This window comes from Mauremys mutica, chromosome 6 (assembly GCF_020497125.1).
Source record: "Mauremys mutica isolate MM-2020 ecotype Southern chromosome 6, ASM2049712v1, whole genome shotgun sequence".
NCBI classification, from domain to species: Eukaryota; Metazoa; Chordata; order Testudines; family Geoemydidae; genus Mauremys; species Mauremys mutica.
In genome coordinates this window covers 28,524,588-28,534,964 of record NC_059077.1, presented here as the reverse complement: position 1 = coordinate 28,534,964, position 10,377 = coordinate 28,524,588, and the positions used below count along the sequence as shown (strand labels likewise).

Sequence of the window (10,377 nt, the reverse complement as noted above, 5' to 3'; positions counted from 1 at the left end):
CTATTGAAGTTTAGGCCAGGGTTGAATTTGATCCCTAAGGATCTTCTAAGTGGGACTATGATCACTTTTTAGACTATCACTTATTCTAAAACTAAGGCAGTGCTAACAAGTGCCATTATGCTCATCTGCTGTGTTCTCTCTCTCCATTATTAGCACTTCCATTACCTACAAAAACAGAAACCTGCTCTAACATGCTGATTTTTGGTTCCAATAGTTGGCATGATATTATAGACTACCTCTTTCAGTGTGCTTACAGATGTAAGACATGGGTCATGACTTCACATGTGGATGAGAGTGCTGCACAAGAGCAAGGAAAGTTGTCATACTGATGTGTTGCTGTATGTGAAATGAGTTTTGTGCTCTCAGTCCAGTACCCAAAGAAGAGGTGATAATATCAGGGGGAAAACACCACAAAGGCAGCATAGTTAGGCATTAAACAGAGAGGCCAAAAGTTGAATGGGCATGGAGACAGCAGTACTGTCTCTCCCTAAAAGTGGTAGCCCTAGACAAAGGCTGAAGACAGTGATGTGGGGAAGTCTACATTGCCCCTGCACATGGGGGTATCTGTTCTATGGGGACTTCGGTGTCCAGAGCTGCCTTTCAGGAACCTTTCATTAGCACTGCTCCTACTTGGTGCAAAACAAAACAAAAATACATACATGAAGTCTGCTAAAGTAATGAAGGGTAACTTAGGCCTATAGAAAAACAACTTACCATGTGCTTCACAGCAGATGCAATCTGGGAGAAAATTAATTTACTTTCCATTTCTGCTAACTTTCCCTCTGTGCTGATTTTAACAAAGAGTTCCCCACCTCCTGCATACTCCATCACGAGGTGCAGTTTCGACAGTGTTTCCACCACTTCGTAAAGTCTGATAATGTTTGGGTGGTGCAGTTTTTCCATGCTGGAAATTTCACGGGACAGTAAGCGTTGAGTCTTCTGGTCTAACTTGGTCTTGTCCAAAATCTTAACTGCAACTTTTTCTGGAAAGACAAATGTATTTGAATGTATTAGGCAAACAAATATTTATATCAACACTCTTACTTTAAAACAATCCTCATTTAACTGAAAACTTTTAAAAAGCTCAATTCTACGAGTGATTGCTCATATAGGTTCCAATTAGGTGTGTGCACAGTCGTCAGAAAGTTTTCCCTTGGCAGCTCCCCTCGGGTAGGCTCTGGAGCCCCCTGGAGTGGCGCCTTCATGGCACTGAATATATGCCCCTGCCAACCCAGCCCTTCTTCAGTCCTCCTTACCACCGGTGACTGTCATTGGAACTACGGGCGCCTGCCTAGCAAGTGCTTCCCTTACTGTACTTTCTGATAGTTGTAGTTTAGTTCTTAGTTAGTAGTAATAGTGTAGATAGTGATAGATAAGGTTGGGGAGTGAGGTTTTTTTCCCCAATCCCTAACCCTTCCCTCCTTGGGCTCCGGGGCATGCCACGAGCTCAAGGGTTCAAACCCTGCAGAGCCTGCAGCAAACCAATACCAACGAGTGACCTCCACGACTCGTGTCTGAAGTGTCTGGAGGAGGCACACAAAACAGATAAGTGCAAAATCTGTAGAGCTTTCTGCCCCAGGACAAAAAAGGAGTGAGACTTCTGACTGAAACAATTGCTGATGGAATCCGTTCTTCATCCCCAGCATGCCACGGATCATCAAGACCCGGCACTGAGCATATGCGTACGGAGTGCCCCGGCCTCAGTATGTGACACGGTGCTGAGGAACGACTCTAGCCTAAGAGACCCTCAGCAACGGCACTCCCCAGCACCGCAAGCTTTGGCCTGGCACTGCTCCCATTCACCAGTGCCACACAAGCGGCATAGGAAGACTGACAGGGGGCGCTCCCTGGTGCCGAATACAGCGGGACCGGCAGGCGCACCCCCAGTGTGTCCCGCGAAGGAGCACTTGGTACTCAAACAGGAGGAGTTGGCGCCATTGACTTTGGTTCCCCTGAGGGGACCGTCGAGTCCGGTGCCCAGCAACTCTTCAGAGCAGTGCCAGGTAGAGGAGCTAGAGCTGCCCTCCACACTGGACACTTTTGAAGCCACCAGGGATGTCAATGACATGACAGCTCCCTAGCCCCGGCGGTCAGGGATAAGCCTCCAGTGCTGCATCGTCTGGCACTGTCTAGAGGCAAGCTGGTCATGCTGAGGAGATCACCATCGCCAGTCTGGCACCGCCCTGGCGCTGCTCCTGATCACTGTCACCAAGACACTGTTCTCTGGCACCGGGTTCCGGGCATGGCTCCCCGGCACCAGAGGGGCAACGCTCCCCTTCCCCAGCTCTGTGAGAGGAGCAGCACTGATCCCCGGCACTGCAAGAGGAGCAGCACAGATCCCTGGCACTGCGAGAGGAGCATCACCGATCCCCGGCATTGTACTCTTGACACCGATTATCCGCACCAGATTCCCAGCTCGGACACCTAGGCACCAGTCCTCAGCACAATATCCTTCGATGCCACCATGGTCATCACGGTTGAGATTGATCTCGTCCAACTCTGATGGGGACTCCTTCTATTCCTGCCGCAGCAGGCACAGATTGGACTGGCGACAGAGGGAGACACTGATGGCATGGCATCCCCAGTGGCAGCCTCCGATGCAGTGGCCCTTTTGGACCCCCCTGGGCTTACCATTAGGCCCAGGGTTCCCTCTCCAGGGGCTCCCGCTCGGTGGCCTTTGAGACCTGAGCACCTCAACCATCCAAGGACCGGCCTACACCTTGGGGATCCGAGACGACGAGACCACTCCAGCACAAGTCCTGCTGCAGGGCCAGGCTACTGCTACTGCAACAACAGCGATCATATCCTCCTCGGCTGAAGCAGGATTTTTACAGACGTTGGGGCGGGAATGGCAGGCGCAAGCCCTCCCACTCCCTTCCTGGGCAGGGCAAGGGCCTGACCAAACCTTAGTCAGGCTCAAAGCAGGCCTTTTGAAGGTGCGCCTGAGGATGGAGCACCTGCCTCAACACCGGATCCTTCCCCGTGCTTTTTTAACCGTCTATTCCACTTCTACCATTCTTGGTCCCAAATAACACTGGACCACTGGGTTCTTCACACGGTAGAAGTGGGATATTCTCTCCAATTCTGCTGCCCCCCCTTCCCCGTCCCTCTTCAGGGACCCGTCTCACGAGCAACTCCTTATCCAGGAGGTGCAGGCGCTCTTTGCCATAGGAGCAATGGGGGAGGTTCCTCAGGGGCAAGGGATTCTATTCCCACTATTTTCTAATCCCCAGAGCCAAGGGGAGTCTCAGACCCATTCTAGACCTTCAAAGACTCAACAAGTTCATGGTAAAGTTAAAGTTCTGCATGGTCTCCCTCAGTACAATTATCCCTTCTCTGGAGCCAGGAGGTGGGTACGCCGCCCTTGATATGAAAGACGCGTACTTTCACAAAGCTATACAGCCTGCACACAGACTCAGAGGTGGAGTCTCAAGTCCAATTAGTCAGATCCACTTTCGAGAGACTGGGTCTCCTCTCAGTGTGAACAAGTCGACTTTGTTCCCGACCCAAAGAATTGAGTTCACCGGGGCAGTGTTGGACTCAGTACAGGCAAGAGCGTTTTTGCCAGAGACCTGATTCCAAGCCATAACAGACATTATTCAAGGCCTCAGGCGGTACCTGACAACTGCAGCAAGAGGATGCCCGAGTCTCGGTCACATGGCAGCCTGCACTTACGTGGTCCAGCATGCCAGACTGAGGCGCAGGCCACTCCAGCCATGGCTCGCTTCAGCCTGGACTTAGTGGTCACGGTGCCAGAGCAAGTACTTGAGTCCCTCCAATGGTGGCTTGACTTTCCGACAGTGTGCAAGGGAGACCCTTCAACATCCCCCAACCTTCCTTGTCCCTGGTAACGGATGCATCAGCTCTGAGATGTGGTGCGCATTTGGGAGACCTCCAAACGCAGGGCCTATGGTCTCAGGAGGAGCTCTCTCTCCATATCAATATCAAGGAGTTGAGGGCCGTACAACTAGCACGCAGAACCATTCAGGCCTGGCTACAAGGCCAGTGGGTGGCAGTTATGATGGAGAACACCACTGCCATGTTTTACATCAATGAGCAGGGTGAAGCCCGTTCCTCTCCCCTAGGCCGGGAACCCCTCCGGCTGTGGGGGTTCTGCATAGCCCACTCCATTCACTTGGAAGCATTCTATCTACCAGGAGTTCAGAACACACTGGCAGACCACCTCAGCAGATCTTTCCGCAATCATGAGTGGTCCATCCAGCCGGATGACATACACTACATCTTCCAAAGGTGGGGGTTTCCCCAGGTCGATCTGTTCGCCACCCAGAGCAAAAGAAAGTGCCCAATGTTTTGCTCCTTACAGAAACACAGCCCTGGCTCAATCATGGACGCATTCCTGCTACCCGGGGTGGGTGGGTGGTGGTGTCTGTTGTACACCTTTTCCCCGATCCCTCTCATGCACAAGGTCCTACTCAAGGTCCCCTGGGACGGGGCAGAGATAATTCTGCTGGCACCAGCGTGGCCTCGCCAATGTTGGTACACCACACTCCTGGAGCCATCAGTAGATGCCCCGATCACGTTGCCACTCCTCCCCAACCTGATCACTCAAGACCATGGTCGTCTTCATCACCCCAACCCTCCAGTCCCTCCACCTCATTGCCTGGAAGCTTCATGGCTGAACCCCATAGAGAGTCTGTGCTTGGAACAGGTAAGGGAGGTCTTACTTGGCAGCAGGAAATGCTCCACTAGGGTCACATATCTGGCAAAGTGGAAAGTTTTACTTGCTGGTGTGACCAGCATTGTACATCCCCACTGCAGGCGCCTATAGCGCTCATCCTAGAGCAGGGTTCTCGCAACAAGTGTTTTGGGGGCTACCAACTCTTGCTGGTGGCCGCCCTGACACTTTTTCCTAAAATGCTTGATTAACTTTAGGAAAAACAAATAAATAGCACATATACACAGCCACATAATTGTAATTTATTCATGTAGGGTTTTTGTTTTTTTTGCAGACTCAATAATAAAAATATTACTGTGAAAAGTGATATTTGTTAATATCAATCACTTTTCACAGGACACTTAGTAGCTATGTGGAAGGCTGTGAAAGGTGATACTTGCATATTTGTTAATATCACTTTTCTCAGCAAGGCCCAGGACAATTTAAGCCCTGGGTTGGGGGGGGAGGGCGGAATCAGAGGTAGATGTAGTGGGGGACATGGTGGGCTGGATGTGGGCTGGGAAGGCAGTGGGGGCCTGGGTGATGGAGGGGTGGATGCGGGGAAGGAAAGGGGGGAGGGATAGCTCAGTGGTTTGAGCATTGGCCTGCTAAACCCAGGGTTGTGAGTTAAATCCTTGAGGAGGCCATTTAGGGATTTGGGGATTGGTCCTGCTTTGAGCAGGGGGTTGGACTAGATGATATCTTGAGGTCCCTTCCAACCCTGATATTCTACGAAAAATATGGTCTATGAAAGCAGTGGGATCCAGGGGTGATGGGGAGGGGGATATGGATATGGATGCGGAGCCAAGAGAGAGGAGGGTGGGTGGTAAGGCCTGCAGCTGCACGGCTGGAGCTGGGGGTTGGCACCCGGTGCTGGGTAGCCAGGGGTCAGTACCCATGGCCAAAGCCCAGAGCTGCACCTCCAGGGCAGAGAGTTGGGAGCCCAGGGCCAATGCCCACTGCCACGCAGTGAGACCCTGGAGCTGGGTGCTGGAGCCTGGGGCCGTGTGGCCGGATCCAGGGGTCAGTGCCCACCCCCCAAGAGGCTGAAACCAGCACTCACTGCTGTGTGCCCGGGGTCAGGGATCAGAGCACACCTGGGGCCAGGGATTGGTGCCTGCTGCCGCATGCCTGGCACCAGGGCTTGGCGCTGGGGGATGGCGCCGCATGCTGCTGTGTGCCTGGGGCTGGGGACTGGCATCCGGAGCTGGCGCCTGCTGCCGCATGGCTGGGACTACAAGTTGGCGCCTGGGGTCAGCAGCTAGGACTGGGGGTCGGAGCACGCGACTGCGGTTTAGTGCCTGGGGCCAGCAGCTGCTGACGGGATCGGGGGTTGCTGCCCAGGGCCAGCAGCTGCTGACGGATCGGGGGGTGGGGTCCCAGGACTGGCACCACCTGGCCAGAGACGGGGATTGGAGGCTGCTGCCACGTGGCCAGGGGTTGGAGCCTGAATTGAAGCCCCATGGCCACAGGCCAGGGCTGTGTGGCCGGAGCTGGGGGTCAGCGCCTGAAATCCTGCAGCCGGAGCCAGGTGTTGGCACCTGAAGCCTCATGGCTGGAATCCTGGTCCGCGCAGCCAGGCTCCCTAAGTCCCATCACTGGAGCCTGCCTCCCAATCGCCCCAGGGCTGCCTCCATGCCCCGCCGCAGGTAGAGAACTCACTGTGCTCCTGGAGTGTTGTGCCTCACCTGTCTCCAGGGGCCATGCAGGGCTGTGCATCCAGGAGGAACAGGCAGGCAGAGGGGCGGGGCAAATGTTTTGCTTCTCCCCCATCACCACTCAGGAAGCTGTCATGATCGCAGGGAAACCCCCTGGTGGCCGCATGCGGCCATGGTGGCCTCATTTGAGAAACGCTGTCCTAGAGTACCTTCTGCACCTGAAACAGCAAGGCCTGGCAGCATCATCCATAAAGGTACACCTCGCTGCTAGCTCGGCCTTCCACCTGGGAGCATCTGGATGCTCCGTCTTCACCAACCCCATGGTTGGCTGGTTCCTCAAGGGAACAGCTACATCCATACGTTAGACAGCCTGTTCCTGCACTGGATCTTAACTTGATCCTTGCCAAACTAATGAGGCCTCCATTTGAACCACTGGCAACTTGCTCCCTTCTCTACCTGTCGTAGAAGGTAGACTTCCTGGTCGCCATTACATCAGCAAGGAGGGTGTCTGAATTGAAAGCCCTCACCTCCGACCCACCTTATACGGTTTTCCACAAGGATAAGGTGTAACTCAGGCCTCACCCAGTCTTTCTTCCTAAGGTTGTGTTACATGTTCCTGCCTGTTTTTTATCCTAAGCCTCATACCAGTAGCCAAGAGCAGAGGCTGCACTCTCTGGATGGTCAACAGGCACTAGCCTTCTACATTGAATGCACTAAGCCGTTCAGGAAATTGAACCAGTTGTTCATAGCAGTGGCAGACCGGATGAAAGGTCTCCTACTCTCTTCTCAAAGAATATCTTCCTGGCTCACATCCTGCATCTGCATGTGCTACGAGCTGGCCAAGATACCAGCCTCGGCACTTACGGCACACTCCACAATGGCCCAGGCCTTGTCGTCGGCATTCCTGGCCCAGGTCCCAATACAAGAAATCTTCAGGGCAGCAACTTGGTCCTTGGTGCATACATTCACCATGATCCAGCAAGCCAGAGATGATGCAGCTTTTGGCAGAGCAGTGCGCCAGTCAGCGATTCCATAACTCCAACCCCACTGCTTAGGTAAGGCTTAGGAGTCACCTAATTGGAATCAACATGAGCAATCACTCGAAGAAGAAAAAACAGTTACTCACCGTCTCGTAACTCTTCTTCGAGATGTGTTGCTCATATCCATTCAAATACCCAGCCACCTACCCCTCTGTCGGAGTAGCCAGTAAGAAGGAAGTGAGGAGGGCCCAGGTCGGCAGGGGCATATATTCAGCGCCAGGAAGGCGCCACTCCAAGGGGCGTCACAGCTGACCCGACGGGAGCTGCTAAGGGAAAACTTTCTGACGCCTGTGCACGCAGCATGCACATACCTAATTGTTCTCCTTAGCCACTGAGGACAGGACACAAAGCAATGGGTTTAAATTGCAACAAGGGCAATTTTAGGTTAGACATTAGGAAAAACTTCCTAACTGTAAGGGTAGTTAAGCGGTGGAAGCTCCATCAAAGGAGGTTAGGGTGACCAGACAGCAAGTGTGAAAAAGCAGGATGGGGTAGGGGGTAATAGGAGCCTATATAAGAAAAAGACCCAAAAATTGGGACTGTCCCTATAAAATCCGTACATCTAGTCACCCTAAAGGAGGTTTTAAAGAACAGGTTGGACAAACTTGTCAGGGATGATCTAGCTAATACTTAATCCTATCTCAGTGTGGGGGACTGGACTAGCTGACCTGTCGAGGTCCCTTCCAGTCCTACCTTTCTATGATTGTGCTTGCTACAATGCCGAACATAGAGGAAGGTATGGTCTCTGTCCCAAAGAGCCTATACGTTGAGACACAGGCAATAGCTTCCTCTGGGCCCCAGGAGTATTCAACTCCCTAGCTCCGCTCTGCCCCAGGCTCCGCTGACTCCTCTCCCCAGTCCACACCCCCACCCCACTTCTTCCCCCCCCAGTTCCGCCCCCTCCCCTGAGTGCGCCCCAGTGCTCCTCCCCCCCAGCACACCACGGAACAGCTGATCGCGGGCGGGCGGGAGGCACTGGGAGGGAGAGAGAGAAGTTGATTGGCAGAGGCACTGGGGGGGGGAGGGGAGCGTGGCTGCCTATGGGTGCTCCTCAGTTTTTTCCATGGGTGACTCCACGGAGTCAGCACCTATGCATTGAGAATAAAGTGTCTTCATTGTGGTTCATCAAAGAGCACATAACCCACTGCTTAATGTAGAGCTAAACCAGTCACTCAGAATGAGATTCATCTGTAAACAAATCCTGCTTTTTTGATGCTATTCCAGTCACACAAAGCTGCTGCTATACTAAGTTTAACCAGGTTATCCATTTATGTATCCAACATGTTCACTGTGGTGAAGAAATGGGGTCACAATGTACTGATGTATGTAAGCATGGCTGCTTTGCATCACCAGAGTAGCACCAAGCAGCAGGAGCAGTTCGTTGGTATAGTCATACTTAGCAGTAGGTACGTGATTTGGTAAGTGGCTTCTGAGCACACTTACTGGATTGGGCCCCAGAGGTGAGTAAGGTAGACAATCCTGGGCTTTGTGGATCACTCTCGGTTCCAGGTGAAGACAGGCATCCAGCTGCCTAGAGTATGGTAGCAGTATTTATGGGCAGTGACAGGAACATAAGCGCCTGCAAAAACTTTGGGGGCCAAGTGAGTTTACAGCAAAAATTTAGCTGCCAAGTGCATTTAAGCACCTACTGTGTTTGTTGGCAGCCAAGCAAGAATTTTGTGGCACGCAGTAGGGCCTAAAACTAGGACGTAAGGGCCGAAGTACCTTTGTTTTCATCTAGTTGAGTAGCAAAGTTAGTTCTGTCCAGGTTATAACTTTACATTCTCCAGTCCTCAATCCACTAGGTAACCATTGTGGCTTCAAGAGGCTTCAGTGGAAAAAGCAGGAATTACAGCAATAGCTGGAGCATGGACAGCTACTGCACTGGAAATGGGCAGTGGAAACACCACAAAGACAAGCTTGTTAAAAGCCTAACTGGTTTGGATGCAAACACTGGCAAAATCACTGCTACTTGCTAGGGATCCATCACATTCCCTTTCTGCTTATCCCTCTTTGTTTTGTCCATTGTCTGGCCATTCACAAGGGTGACTAACCCTTTGGTATTTTGCACCTGCCTCAACAATGTATGTTATCATATGATCAGGTTGGTACAAGAGGCTAGAATCTTAGGGCTAAATTGGCAAGGGGGGTTTAGGCACCTAACTGTCACTTTAGGCGCCACTGGCATTCACAAAACCACCACTCAGCTGCTGCTACTCTCTGTAGGCACGAAAAGTCACCCAGGGCTGAATCCCTAACGGGGCTTAGACTCAGCATTGCAGCACCTAACTTTTAGATGCCCTGCAGCCTAATGGAATCCACAGCCCTGAGTTCTTTGCCCAGCTCCCTATACAACGCATAGGGAGAGTTAGGTGCCTACGAATGGGATTCACAGAAGCCAGCATATTGAGCAGGGAGCAATCTGCTAATCGATAAGAAATGCTGTGGAGAGGGACGGGGGCTTAAGCCCCACCACTGAAAGTGAGAGTGGTATCTCCCTTGATTTGGGATTCACGCTGGAAACCCTCTCCTAAAGTTAGGACTGCTCGGGCTTAGGCTTTCTCACAAAAACCAAGAAGGAGGTGGTGCCTCCCTTGAGTGTAATAACCCACTACTCAGAGCACTCACTCAGCACATGGGAGAAGACCCCTGCTGAGAAGCAGCCACTTTAACTCAGCTCTCCTACCTCTGAGTTAAATGCTCAAACCAGCAGGGTAGAGGGGTGTGGCTCTCTTATTCTTTCCTACTGCAGCTGTTCCACTTTGTATCAATGCTTAAATAGTCATTAGAGCAGGGGCTTAAACTTGGTTTGCCCCCCATTGTTGCTCAGTGGCCTAGCCACTGAGCTATAGCATCATTTAACTTTCTTGTTGGCCCAATTACTATTTAAGGAATCTTATTCACCACTTATTCCCCCAGTCACTCTTCTTCTCAGACCCTCCTTTGAATCAGGATCATTGGATCAGTGGATCATTCTGGAAATTAAATCTGCCGTTTTTGCAAG

At 52.1% G+C, this 10,377-nt stretch overlaps 1 protein-coding gene across 3 annotated transcripts in view; it reads right to left on the bottom strand.

The window, feature by feature from the left end:
- Positions 1 to 10,377, bottom strand: part of NIM1K (NIM1 serine/threonine protein kinase) — a 75,015-nt gene that overhangs the window by 2,007 nt on the left and 62,631 nt on the right. For all 3 annotated transcript variants that reach the window (XM_045021114.1, XM_045021115.1, XM_045021112.1), the window contains exon 3: positions 715 to 983. In XM_045021114.1, coding sequence (XP_044877049.1) covers positions 715 to 983 — 269 coding nt within the window. The remainder of the gene's footprint in view (positions 1 to 714; positions 984 to 10,377) is intronic.